At 31.4% G+C, this 14710-nt stretch overlaps 1 protein-coding gene across 1 annotated transcript; it reads left to right on the top strand.

Moving 5' to 3' along the window:
* The first annotated feature begins 366 nt into the window (after positions 1-366).
* LOC134726516 (mannose-1-phosphate guanyltransferase beta-like) lies at positions 367-12736 on the top strand. The gene is made up of 10 exons (XM_063590924.1): positions 367-513; positions 2368-2497; positions 2856-2936; positions 4019-4067; positions 6200-6342; positions 6659-6817; positions 7518-7596; positions 8110-8237; positions 8615-8797; positions 10473-12736. The coding sequence occupies exons 2-10, from the start codon at positions 2369-2371 to the stop codon at positions 10602-10604; spliced, it is 1083 nt and encodes a 360-aa protein (XP_063446994.1). The 5' UTR covers positions 367-513; position 2368; the 3' UTR covers positions 10605-12736.
* The last annotated feature ends 1974 nt before the right edge of the window (positions 12737-14710 follow it).

Genomic DNA, 14710 nt, shown 5'->3' with positions numbered 1-14710 from the left:
TGGGACGCTGAATAACATTTGGTTGAAGAAACCTTTCTGTAATAATCTTTTAAAGTTGTTATTGGCCAAAAAAATTATATTCTTAATCCCGAAAGTACATGACTGATCATCGGCTTAAGTTATAATTTGATTACATCTATGATTTGACTGATACAATCATCAGTCTGTGCAAGATGATTTTCGTATTTTTTGTTGAGTTTTATTATTTCCAGCTCTGAGATTTCTTTAACATTTTTGTCGACAAATAAGTAGTTTTCTTCAAATATCACAGAACTGTCAGTTTCAACTGGGATCCCAGTTTTAAACCAGAGAGGGCTACAGTCGCATCCTGCTTATACACCCAGCTTATGGGTAGTTGGTCTTATCTGAAGTGATAAACCGGAAGCGGAAGTAAATTATGTATAGCGCGTCGTGGCAGGTGCTCGTTAACAACAACACTTCTGTCAGAACGGCTCACTGTGTCTACGAAATTTATAGTAAAGTTTGATTTGTGTGATCTGCACGTTTACTAAGGTATGTTCATGTATTTCTGTTCAAGTGATTTATCCAACACCCTCTACAATTCCAAATTACCTTGTCTTGTTACTAAATGTCATGATGCAATAGTTTGTATCCCTATTAGCTGCGAAAACGTAGCTCTTAGGTCCTTTTGATGATTTTGATATTTGCGAACTATGGCAAAAAAATTTCAAAGGACAATAGAGCTACATTTTCGCAGCTATATCCCTATATAATAAGATCATATAACCTATAGTGTAGAATATATATTATTTCTGATAACCTAGCTAGCGCAAAAAAGAAAGAAAAAACCTCTGAACCAACCTGAGGAATGTATCTTAACATCCTGTATCCTCAAGCAACTGATATAGTTGTGTCAGTTTTATTACAATTTATTCGTCCAGAACATATATGAAATATTTGCCACTGGATGTTAAGCAATCAATAATCAATAGTTACAATTTAATCAAATTATCCCTGTCATCAATGTTCATGTATCTATGTATCTATATGATATCTGGTCCATTCACCCTGAATTAAAATCGGTAAAATCAGTGCTATCATCACTACATGTACAAAAAAATGTATGTTGATGGAGTTCTGAAATATATAAGGCCACATTTAAAAGAATGTCTGTTTCCCCACCCCCCGGGTCTACTCTTTGTAAACAGACCAGGCAGGCAGGTAATTTTTTTTTCCAACTGGATGTCATGGATGGTTTGACTTGTCCACTGGAGGCCACTTATCAGTTGTTAGTTTACGACAACGAAGGACATATAGTGAATAGCAATAGCCCACATAATTGAGCTAAAAAATTAATCAATAGGCTATCATGTTTGGTATATAATATTTCCCCTTTACACCTACAAATTTTTCGGAGGGTATCACATAATGCCTTGCCACTACTTGTGGCGGGGTATAAAAAATGACAAAGTCCACACCTGTAAAAAATTTCGGCAGCATTTCGCCTAGGAAGTTACCATTTTAGCTCCTCCCACACCATTTTTCAGGCCTAAAGTTTGGGATGTAGATAGAAATTGAGTTGGTGTGGGGCAGGTTAATTTATAATGACTTGAACCATACACCGTCTCAAGCCTTCAAGAAAATAAAGAAAATTCTTACCTTAAATAATTTTAACATACTTACCAGTAAATCTTGGTGGTGTTTCATCAAGTTTGGAAGGCACTTTCGAGTTTGCCTGAGTATTAGCTTTTCTCATTAGGACGTCAAATGCATTTTGTGCATGACTATTAGTCATTTGAAGGTGGTGCGTCCCTTATAATGTCAAATTGGACGTATTTGAGTCTCTTGTCAAAATCATGAACAACTCTTATTTCTTCAGCAAAATCGGGCTCAAAAGTCACACCGTTAGCCATCTTATCAGACCATGCAGACACAGAAACTGTCACTTCATCTAATTTATCTATGTTGTGACCATCATCTGTAGTTAAATCGTTCAACACGTCGTTCCATGTACACCTATTTGAAAAGCTGTATAATCTATTTACCACGATGTGTAACACCTTTGACACGTCCTTGTACTTAATTCGTACAGAAGACGACAATGCAATCTTGTCGCCCATCTTTCAAGCGGACAGTTTACCCTCGATACATACCGCTAAATTGATAGATAACTCCAGAGAGTTCCGGGAAGACTTCCGGTAATATCAGAACCAATGTCGGAATGGAAACGAATTAATTTCGGGAATAAAAAAAAATCCGATTTTTTGGGGGCAAATAATTTTTTGACTCTGGGGCTTATTTTTGACCTGGTCGGGGCGAGGGGAAACAAACATGTTTTTTTTATTTTGGCCTAAAAGAAGAAGAATGGGAAATACTTATGTCATAATGTTTGTATTGCTTTTGCAGAATGAAGGCTTTAATTCTTGTTGGAGGTTATGGTACAAGGTTAAGACCTTTGACCCTGAGTTGTGCAAAACCATTGGTGGAATTTGGTAACAAGCCTATGCTGCTTCATCAGCTTGAAGCTTTAGTTGAGGTTAGATTAATACTGAAGTGATGAGTCTTCTTGGTTTGGTGGTATACATGTACAATGTATAACATTAAAGTTAAAATGTTAGAGGAAACAGTGAACATGCTGAAATTTATAATAACTATTCTAAGCCTTATAGTCCAATTTATCCATTGTTGTGTAAAATTATATAGTTAGCTTTTATTAAATATATAAAACAGTAATAGTTCAATTACTGTTGGATAATTATTAAATGTAAATGTAGCTGTTAGGTATCAATTTTTTGGGGGGTCATGCAGGGCTTATATTATTAAATTACCAGTCATTGTCATAAACAACGTAAAGTTGCTACATGTAAGAGTAAATGTACAAAATTTGTTTTTAGGCAGGTGCTACACATATTGTATTGGCTGTAAGTTACAGAGCAGAACAGATGGAACAAGAAATGAGGATTATGGAACAAAAGGTATTCTTGTCCAGCCTAATTCCTGTTTTGTATTTTCACCTCTTTCTGGAAAGTGTTCTCCAATGGAAAAATATTAATTTATGTTTTTGAAAAGAGCTTGATTCATTGGTTGTAACTTGTGATGTGCTGGAATAGGTTAAGTTGTAACTACTAGCATAAGTAGCATTGGGGATATAAAAGTATGAAAAGTGAAGAACATCCTCTGCGTTTAACCTTTGAACCATTAAGAGTAAAATATATGTAAATCAATTAAGGAGATTATCACTGATTAAGTTTTGTAATTACATGCAACTCGAATAATCAAATTAATTTATTCTTATACATGTATACAATTCAGTGGTTAACATTTTGTAACACAATCTTAAAATGACTGTTTTATTTATAATCGTAAGCAGGGTTTCCCCTGGGTCAATTATTTTTTTCGCCACCTCTTTCGCCAAAACAATATATTTTTCGCCACTTTACTATTTTTGTCGCCAAGTAACATATATTATTTTGTTTACAATTTTCCTTTCTTTCCACCACCCCCTAAATAAGATGATTTTGCCCATGCAATTGTTGTCTATGATTATTCTCTAAATCTTATCTTAGAGTCTACATTGTAATGAATAAACACTAAAAATTTTCTTTTTAAAAGAAGAACTTTATTTTTAACTTAAAAGGGGGAAATTATATTATATTTTTAACAACTTTAAAAGAAGGGGGCCACTTAGGCCATTTAACCATATCATTTTGTCAAACAATACATGTATAATCAACACCTTTATTAATTAGTCCTTTGTTGTCGATAGCTTGAAAAATTCAATCAGCTGATTATTGATTTTCTGTCAAAATCTTAACGAGTTCAAGGTGAATTCCGAGTATTTTCCAATTAGGTTAAGTCCGAGAAACCCGAAAAAGTAAATAAACAAGATGGTTGAAAAAAAATCGTTATATATTTCTTTCGCCAAATTCTTTCGCCAACGACAAATTTTAATCGCCACAATTATTATTTTTTCGCAAATTGCGAAAATGGCGACCGCCAGCGGAAACCCTGATCGTAAGATACATGTAATAACTCTATATTATGAATTTTTTTTCAGCTAGGAGTAACCATAACAATATCATTAGAATCAGAACCATTAGGAACTGGTAAGAATGTGTTTTTTTAAGACATTTTAATAAATGAAAAGTAGTTGGCATCTTTTTGTGCAATTCTGATACAAACAACAATTTTGGATACCAAACTCAAATGACATGTCGACTTAATAATTAAGTCCCATTACCATGATAACTGAAGGTAACCCAGGTGCTTTGGATCAGTAAGCAGTTCCTATATATTCTGTTTATACATGTTTATATGAAAAAGGATATAAAACATGACTAAATACTTATCACATGCTGTATCATCATAAGATACCAATATCAGTCCAAGGGCTTTAGGCCCAAGTGATGATATTGGTTGAGGGTGATACCGCATTTGGTAATGTTTTTGCCATGCATTATTCTCTATATATAAAAAAGAAGATGTGGTATGATTGCCAGTGTTCCAGCTAGGATTTCAAAAGGGGCAGGGTGCTAATCCTGAAAAGGGCATTTAACGCGCGATATGATAATATGAAAAGGGCATATTTTAATAAAAGATGTTAATCAAACATTGTGTTTATTTGTTGAACCACAGGTTATACAAGAACAACATCATTTGCCCATATAGAACTCTATTTTTCTACTTTTAAGGCTGAGAAACTTGTCAAGCAGCTTGTCGCACAATTTTTTTTTATCATTGCTTGGCACAGTTGAACTTAATATGCAGTATGTTTTAAAGGTGAACTGTTTCATACTGTTTCTATGGTCTACCACATTTTACCAGTTTCACCTTTCTACCCCTGCTGTGCTTAATGGCAATACAGCACAAAACAGCTGCGCTCAGTAAATTGCACAACTTAAGGATATATAGCAACAGTGAAAAATTGTATCAAAAATAAAGAATACAGAAAAAGATGACCAAGGCACCCTAGTCCCTACCAACATTGCTACTAAGATCCTCTTTAACTTTTCCCATAACTCAAAATAAATACCTAAACATATATATTCTTAAGCAAGTAGTGTGTAGACATATTTTAGAATATGTGAATGGGTAAAACCGGTTACTCAATGCAAGGGAAAAAATCAGATTGAGTTATCTTTCTTTATTCGGGTGTACTCCTTCTTTGGAGGAATATAAACAGCACGTAACTATGATGTAAATATGATCACAATATGGCGGCCGATTTTGTTATTTTCGTATCAAAAATGAAGGCAGCCAATGACAAATACGTCTGAATTTACTGTTTATTTCAGGGAAAACAAGTAAAACAATGTCTTCAACGAGTTTATTATGGTTTTCAACTTTCTGTCATTACGTTAACGTTTCCTCCATGAAACTACGGTAAACATCGCAAATTGTGCCCAAGTTGTTGTATGCACATTTCTTCAAAGATAATTGCCGACTGACCGATTCTATTTGAATGAATTAATGTTGATGATCATTAATGACCCATCTGATAAACGGATTACCTATAACAACAGATTATGACACCAGTTGTAACTGTTGATTAGCTTGGGGTCATAAACAAAGTCATAAACTTTTCCCCAGGTAAAATTTAGTAATTAGCGTATCATATCAATTATATACGAACAAATCAATATGCAATCGATCTTCAAAAAAGGCAGGGCGCCCTGGAAACTGTAAAAAGGGCACAGGGCGCCACTCGGAAAAGGGCGGGCGCCGCGCCCTCTGAAAACGGCCTAGCTGGAACACTGATTGCCAATGAGACAACTCTTCACAAGAGACCAAAATGACACAGAAATTAACAACTTTAGGTCACCGTACAACCTTCAACAATGAGAAAAGCCTGTACAGTATAGTCAGCTATAAAAGGCCCTGAAATGAAAATGTAAAACAATTCAAACGAGAAAACTAACGGCCTTATTTATGTAAAATGAATATGTTTGTTTCATGCCTCCAGTCATTAAAAGTTGTTTTTTTAATATTGTAAGATTTTATTTTTTCAATTTGCAAATTTCCCTTTGTCCAAATCTGAATTGCACAACATGTACATAACATACAAAAATGACATGTCATTTAATATGCATTTTATCCACAGTGTAACAGTTCATTCCTTAATATTAATGTTCATCCATTGTCACTCAACTATTGTCATCTATCAAATTGTTTGAATATTACAGGAGAAATAAGATGCAGCTCCAAACAGTTATTTAGAATATTCATTTTTTTATTTCAGCTGGACCCTTATCTCTTGCCAGTGAACATTTAACAAAAGACAACGAACCATTCTTCGTATTGAATAGTGATGTAATCTGTGATTTCCCATTCAAACAAATGGTACAGTTCCATAAACACCATGGGAAGGAGGGAACTATAGTTGTAAGTATATATATCATATACCTACCTTACTTACTTTCAGCAAAAATATATACATAAAAGAAGTCAGGAATCACTGAAACAACATTTATTTGCAATAATTTACCTCTCAGTTCAAATAATTTAAAAAAAAAAGTTTTTAATATGGTACTTTGTGAAAATATTTTGTATACTATTATCTTAGATTGTATGTTTTCTGTTTCTTTTTTGAGATATTTGTTGGTTATTTTAGAAGTATACAGTTGTGTCCATTTTTGGTTTTATCAACATCTGTTATTTATTTGTACCTATCTTATTTTTTAAGATGTTTTTTTAACAGGTTACTAAAGTAGAAGAACCATCTAAGTATGGTGTAGTAGTATATGATGCTGAGAATGGTAGAATACACAACTTTGTAGAGAAACCACAGGAATATGTTTCCAATAAAATTAATGCTGGAATGTATATATTTAATCCTTCAATCCTCAAAAGAATTCCTGTAAGTATATGAAATGACTTTACATTTAAATTTGAAAAAGTCACGCAGAAATACAATAAGCTTACATAATCATAATATTCATTATCACTATTCTACAAAATTTTCCTTTGATCTTTTTGACTGATAATTTAGTTTCTCAGCAGAGTCAAGTGATATAAAAAATGATTGCAAGAAACTAAGGGGGCACGTGGTGTTGTCAATGAAATTAAATTGACAATGTTGACAAAGGTAAAATAGCAATAAACAGATTAAAATGGGTCATTTGAACTCGTTGTCTCTTTGATACATTCCCCATTTCCATTCTCAATTTTAGCGATTGCTTTTCTCGCTTTCAACAATCCTGCTCAAACAAAATAATCAATATTGTTGAGATGATCAAGGATTTTCTAAAATTATCCTTTAAATACCACTTTTACAAACGTGTACCTTAATACATTTGTAAAAATGTGCTGTTATTATTCCAATGATAAATTTTAATAAATGGATGATGTATCTCCCTCAGCTTTAAAAATTTTGATCTCAACTTTATCAAATGGAAATTATTCAAGTGCAACAAATTGTTATCATATTTCTGTATTCAAAAATGTCTTAAGAATATACGGTATATCAAAATGTGGTTTATTTTGTGTAACACTTATCCTGAAATACTGAAATTACTTCTTGAGGTTATATATTGTTCAACATATTTTTTCTATTTCAGCTAAAACCAACATCAATTGAAAAAGAAGTATTCCCTTTTATGGCAAAAGATAATGAATTATATGCTATGGAATTAGAAGGTTTGTTTAAACATTGTGTTAAATACTATTTAGTCAATTTCATTTTTGTGTTTCATCATCTTGCTACATCAGCAAAAATAAAACCAAAGTATCGTTTTGTTTAGAAAGTATAATTATGGTAAGGGACATAACTCTTGAAATCACTGGATAGTTTGCAACACCCATTTGAAAAAGGAATATATATTAAAAGTTTTTAGTTTACACAGATTGTTGTATCGCCTGGCACTGGCCAACAGGTTAAGGAACACATATACTTCTGTCATGTTGCATCATCAGCATTGTCTGCACTACATCCTGTTAATAGGATATCAGTCAGTTAATATACAACTCCTTGAAAATTGCTATTATGAAATATCCACCAAACTTGCTAAGACTTCTGCAAGACTTGATGATTTATTTTCTCAACATATTAGAGGTATCAATCCCATAGGAAGTGATTGTTTCATTTACAGTGTTATTTATTTATTCAATTTGATTAAAGAGACATATTTAAAATTAAGTTTGCTTTGACAGGATTTTGGATGGATGTTGGCCAGCCCAAAGATTTCCTGACAGGCATGTGTATGTATTTAACATCATTACGTCAGAAATCACCTGAGAAATTATATACAGGAGAGGGAGTAGTAGGAAATGTATTAGTTGTAAGTATTCAAATTTATTGAGTTACAATGTCAATTATTCTTAATTTTTCTGAAACTATAAGCTAAAATTTTATAGTTTTGATATATTCCAATATAATTTGTGCATGAGTATCAAGTGTTTAGTTTTTTTTTTGGAAATAATATTTTTGTTCTGTAGTTTAAAACAAAACCTTTATGACAATCAATCAAAATAAAAAGCCTACGAGAGTTAGTTATAAAACGAATTCAGACTTCACAAGTGACATACTTTTATTTGATTTGTTTAACACAAATTTAAATGAACATTTTTTGAATTATGTTTAAAAATTTCTGTACAAGATGGACCAATATAATAACTTATACATGTATATGATTTTAAAGAATTTATGCTTTTACAGGACCCTAGTGCCAAAATAGGACATAACTGTAGAATTGGTCCAAATGTAACAATAGGTCCAAATGTTGTAATAGAAGATGGTGTCTGTATAAAGAGATGTACAGTATTGAAAGAAGCACATCTTAAGTCTCATTCCTGGCTTGATTCATGTATAGTTGGATGGAAGTGTAGTGTTGGTAGCTGGGTAAGTCAAGGGAGATAACTTCTTATAGCAGATAGATGCGGATCATGTGGTATGATTGGCAATGAGACAATTATCTACAGGTCATAAATGATGTAGATGTAAGCAATTATAGGTAACTGTTCTACCTTTAACCTTAGAGTTAAACCAATACCATGTAGTCGACCTTAAAAGGCTACCAGTTTGTTATAATTTAAAAAAAAAAAAAAATCAATGTAAGTACTTTTAAAAGCAATGTTACAGATTTTACTGCTGCATTTAATTGGAAACCATAGAGAATAATCTATTCAGAGGACCCATATATAAGTAATTGTGGATCATATCTAAAATTATAATCAACGTCACTGTAAAAATAAGGATAAGACATCTATTTGTAATAAACAATCTACAGGTGTAGTGTCTATATATAATGTTCCGTAAAATCATTGAAAAGAGAACTGTTTGTTATAAGAGTTGAATAATTTGTGTCAAAAGAGTGAAGCAGTTGTAACTGAGTTACAACTGCTTCACTCTAATTTGTGTCAAAAGAGTGAAGCAGTTGTAACTGAGTTACAACTGCTTCACTCTTTTGACACAAATTATTCAACTCTAATTGTAGTGAAAGTAATATTAAAAAGACAAAGGAGTTCAAAATTACTTTTGAAAGTATACATGAATTTTGATGCAACAAAAGCCCCTTATTAAATGCTTATTTCTATGTTTAACAAATCTTTCTTGTATTTGAAGTCAGGGTTGGCAAAAGCCCTGGTTTTATGAGTATTGCCCAGCCCAGTGGGAAATACTGGGAAAATCCGGGTTTTACTGGGTTTTAGTGGGTAATACAGGGCAATACTGGGTAATATAAAATACTTGTGATAATCACGAATGTAATACATTTAATAAGATATTTATACACTAATTTGTTTGTCTAGCATTTGTCTAGATTGGCAAACAGTAAATATAAAGCAAAACATTTTTTTCTTTCAAATAACATGAATAAATATAACTCCTAATTTAAGAATTAACAATTACTTAATTGTAAGAAAAATTACATTTAAATAATGTCACTTATTAATTAGTAATTATTCAGATTAGAACACAGATTTGTTTATGTAACAATAATCAGCCCTTATAATTCTATAAGTTTTATTGGCATGATCCCTTAGGGTGTTTATTTAGCAATATGAATGTATAACAAATAAAATTAACAAGTCAATTAAACACTGCAATAAAATGCATGTTTCAAAGTTTGGATTATTAAAATAATGTTTGGTAATTAAAAAGGTATCTTTAAATGTACAAATCTTCTGTTCTGCCTACATATAGAATTAATAGAGAAGAGAATGAAATTGATATTTTAATCTTCTAGAAATGACTGTCAATGGTTATCTGTATAAAAGTATATATTTAGCTGTTATACTATGAAACTGTACCAAGTCTTTACTATTTAGTGTTAAAATAAGCATAGAAAATCATATTGCCCAGTATTGCCCACTATTACCAATTTCAGAGAGTATTGCCCAGCCCGGGAAAACCCGTGTTTTCCCACCCGGGAATTCCCACGCAGGTAATACTTTGCCAACCCTGTTTGAAGTAGAATGGATAATTCAGCTTGAATACTTTAAAGAATAAGCTGTTATCATTATTGCTAAATTTGAGAACTTTTTGTCTTGTTATTAACTTTATTTACATTTTGTAGGTAAGAATGGAGAATGTATCAGTGTTAGGAGAAGATGTAACAGTTAAAGATGAACTATATATAAATGGAGGTAGAATCCTTCCTCATAAATCTATAGCTGTATCAGTTCCAGAACCTCAGATTATCATGTAATGTGTTCAAGAGACATTTAGATATTGGTTTTAAACATTGTTATAACAGGGTGTAGAAGTGTGACTGCTAACATTTCCATTATTTAAATTATCCAAGTTCATATAGAATAAGTGGTGTATTTCATGGGATCATTTCTTAAATGATTTGATAGATTTTGGTAAAGACTTCTAAGGGATATTGACTTTTCAGTTATCCTTTGTATATCATTTTAATTGAAGTAGTGTTAATTCTTAAATTTGCTGTATGAAAAAATAGGGGATTCTTTCAAAATGTTCTACTTAAACAGTGTGTATGACATAAGACTAAATGGATGCTGCTTATCTGTTCATATCCTGTAGAAGTGTGTTTTACTTATTTTCTGTTTTGTTTGGGTTTTTTTATGTGTGGTAAAGTTATGTATTCTGGGATCATTGTAAAATACTGTTAACCAACTCATTTTGATAGACATTTATTTATGCCACCTTTGTCAGTAAAAAAAATGTGAATATATCAAAGTTGAACCCTGTTTATGTGAATACAATTATGAAATGAGAAAAAAGTGAAACGAAATTGCTGCAGTTGGTTCAAATGGGCTGAATATCAAAACATAATCTGTGAAAATGATTTGGTTTACAGTATATTGATAATGAAATATTATAGGAAATCAAATTTTATGGCTTTAACAAAAGTATGACTAATACTCATATTGAGCACTATAGGCATACTATCTTATTGATCTGCGGCAGCTTTCTGATAAAAATATAATAGCATTTTATAGCATATTGTCCAATATTTCATCTGAAAATAGTTCTGTAATATTGTGTAAATGTAGCAATACCAAGAAAATATGTGTATTGTCATAAATTTATAAAAAGAGATATGCCAGTTTGAAAATTATTGTAAAGTAAAGATATACTATTGAACCATCAATGTTTAAAGATTTGAATAATATTTATTGAGGTATATAAAGGTGAAGAACAATAGATGTTTTTTTATATTCAAAATCTGAATAAAGAAGAAAATAATGCAGTCATTATAATATAATAAAGTCATTTGCCTTTTTTGATACAGCTTTTTATGAACATCAATTTTTTAATCCTTAAACTTTTGAAAATTTATTTGGAATTCAGACTACTGCAGAAAAGATTGCTTGCTATAGTATTTTTTCTTTCCAGCACTCTTTGGTGAATTAGATTTAGATATAATAATTAAATAATGACATTATTATGATATTAAGTTTTATATTTGTATTTAGATACCCTCATAGTATGCTTCTACTAACCTAGCATCAAATTCTGTGTTTAACACCTTTTTTTTAATTTCAAATTGCACATTCAACTCGTCCTGAACATGCATGAAATATTTGCCATTGGACATTAAGATACCATTAATCAATCATATAAGGGACCACAAGTTGTATTATTTTTGTTGTTGTTGTATATATCATGTGTTATTTATGGGATAATCCAAAATTTGTTAACTAGAAAAGTTTAACCTTAAGTGTTATTAGTGCTTACTTGTCTTTGTTATTCATATTTTTCTTTAAATATTCATTTGACAAATATTGGTTCCAAGCAACAATCAATCAATGAGAAAAAAAGAAATTGGAAAAATTGTCAAGGTCAATTAAGTTTGTATTTATTGAAATAAAAGAGAGTTTTTTTAATACAAAGTCTCAAATTTTCAGAAACAGAATTAATGTTGTGAATTCTTTTTGTTGACAGCTATATCCTTCAAACTAAAAGTATCATTATATTACTGGAATTATTTTTTTAACATTACATAGACCCTGATTTCCATAATCGTTCTATTGTTCCAAATATAGCATAATGACCATTTTACTGGAATTAATTGTAAACATTTTCAAAGATCTTCCATTGACACAATCACCCTATCATTCCAATACCCGGTATTTAATTAGACAGTCAGACATTGTTTTTTAGTTGTAGCATTTATGTTGTTAAAAGATTATTTAAAATGAAGTTGTGATATTGTTTAAGTATTTGTGGAAGATAAATGACATGAACATCATTCTTTATGCAATATTTATTAAAACAATCTTTTTTTATTATATGAACTATGATATTGTTTTATGTCTGAAATTTATACAAACATATTGAATTATTTATATTTTTGAGGGAATAAAACTTAAAAACAAATTATCTTTGTTCTGTTATCAAATTGTTATTTTGTAAAAATCAAACATACATCTGAGGATTTTTACTATGTTACATGTACTGGTAGCACAACAATACAACACAAAAAAATACCTGAGACTTATTTTAGGAAGCATCAAGGAATCAACAGAGTTGGTTACTTAGGACACTAATTGGACATGGTTTTACTTATATAAATGGCAAATGTCATAGTTAAGTTCAAAGTGACATGACTTTGGTATATGCCACACACCCATGTCAGCCCACAATAAATCTGCATACCAAGTTTAATCAACAAAAGTTAAATGGTACAAAGTTATCTTTGGGATAGACTGACAGATTCTTATATCCCTCGTAAAACTTTGTTTGTGGGGAGCATAATTTAATTTAAAAGACGAAAATCAAGTGATATCCAATTCTCAGATTTGTGAACCCTATTTCTCTATTTGTAAAGATGCTCTATGTGCTAAAAAACAAAAGTAAACAAAACAATATTCCTTCCTCAAACATTAAAACTTGTTTGTCCTCTTCTGGGGTCAAATATAAACATCAGTTTACAAGCTTGTTGTATTCATCAGAATGGAATCAACTTTGAATAAAAGAAGATTTTCAGTTAAAACATAAAAGAGTGTTTTATATCATAGAAGAAATCTGATGCCACATGGGGAAGGAGTTCTTTTGTAACCATTAAAAGTTATCATTGACGTGATTGACCTATTAATAATATTTTTTTGTGTAGAAAAATAGATAAAAGGCAGAAACCACAAGACAATAGGCCCTCTAAAATTGGAAAATAATAGTTATTTAAGAGACCCTAGTCTTGTAAAATCAATTGATGGTTTCCTTTAATCAGGAATGTACATAAATTTTGTATTACTGATCTCTTTGTTATTCACAGTTTCTGTTTAACTATTATAAATAGTTTTTATGCCCCATTTATGGGCATTATGTTTTCTGGTCCGTCAGTTCGTCTGTCCATTCATTCCGTTTCAGGTTAATGTTTTTGGTCAAGTATTTTTTTATGAAGTTGAAGTCCAATCATCTTGAAACTTAGTAAACATGTTCCTTATAACATGATCTTTTTAATTTTAATGTCCAATTAGAGATTTTTCGCATTTTCACATTCCACTGAACATAGAAAACGATAATGCAGATGGGGCATCTGTGTACTTGGGACACATTCTTGTTAGGATATAAATTAGCAAAAACACTGAAATCAGTTAAAAATCCTCATTCAGGGAAATCCTTATTAAGGGGGCTTGCGGGTCTAAATCATTTTTTTTATTTAATATAAGATTTCGCTATATTTTTCTATAAATTAAGTTTATCTTATACCTAATAGAAAAATGAAATAAAAAAATGGGGTCACCGTTCATTTACGCTCACAATCTGCCTTTGAAAAAAGCATACATTTTTGCTAATGTCCTTTTTATACGACCGCAAATTTTGAAAAAATTTTCGTCGTATATTGCTATCACGTTGGCGTCGTCGTCGTCGTCGTCGTCGTCGTCGTCGTCAGTCGTCGTCGTCGTCGTCGTCGTCCGAATACTTTTAGTTTTCGCACTCTAACTTTAGTAAAAGTGAATAGAAATCTATGAAATTTTAACACAAGGTTTATGACCATAAAAGGAAGGCTGGTATTGATTTTGGGAGTTTTGGTCCCAACATTTTAGGAATTAGGGGCCAAAAAGGGCCCAAATAAGCATTTTCTTGGTTTTCGCACTATAACTTTAGTTTAAGTTAATAGAAATCTATGAAATTTTGACACAAGGTTTATGACCACAAAAGAAAGGTTGGGATTGATTTTGGGAGTTTTGGTTTCAACAGTTTAGGAATTAGGGGCCAAAAAAGGGCCCAAATAAGCATTATTCTTGGTTTTCGCACAATAACTTTAGTTAAAGTGAATAGAAATCAATGAAATACAAACACAATGTTTATGACCACACAAGGAAGGTTGGTATTGATTTTGGG

Source organism: Mytilus trossulus, chromosome 1, assembly GCF_036588685.1.
Source record: "Mytilus trossulus isolate FHL-02 chromosome 1, PNRI_Mtr1.1.1.hap1, whole genome shotgun sequence".
Taxonomy (NCBI): Eukaryota; Metazoa; Mollusca; class Bivalvia; order Mytilida; family Mytilidae; genus Mytilus; species Mytilus trossulus.
This window is presented reverse-complemented; position numbering and strand designations above follow the sequence as displayed.

Bases quoted from the DNA above. Each gene is read 5' to 3' on its own strand.
- LOC134726516 (XM_063590924.1), top strand. From the start codon at position 2,369: ATGAAGGCTTTAATTCTTGTTGGAGGTTATGGTACAAGGTTAAGACCT. The intron at 4,068-6,199 runs GTAAGAATGTGT...TTTTTATTTCAG, and splicing joins ATCAGAACCATTAGGAACTG to CTGGACCCTTATCTCTTGCC. The intron at 7,597-8,109 runs GTTTGTTTAAAC...TTGCTTTGACAG, and splicing joins ATATGCTATGGAATTAGAAG to GATTTTGGATGGATGTTGGC.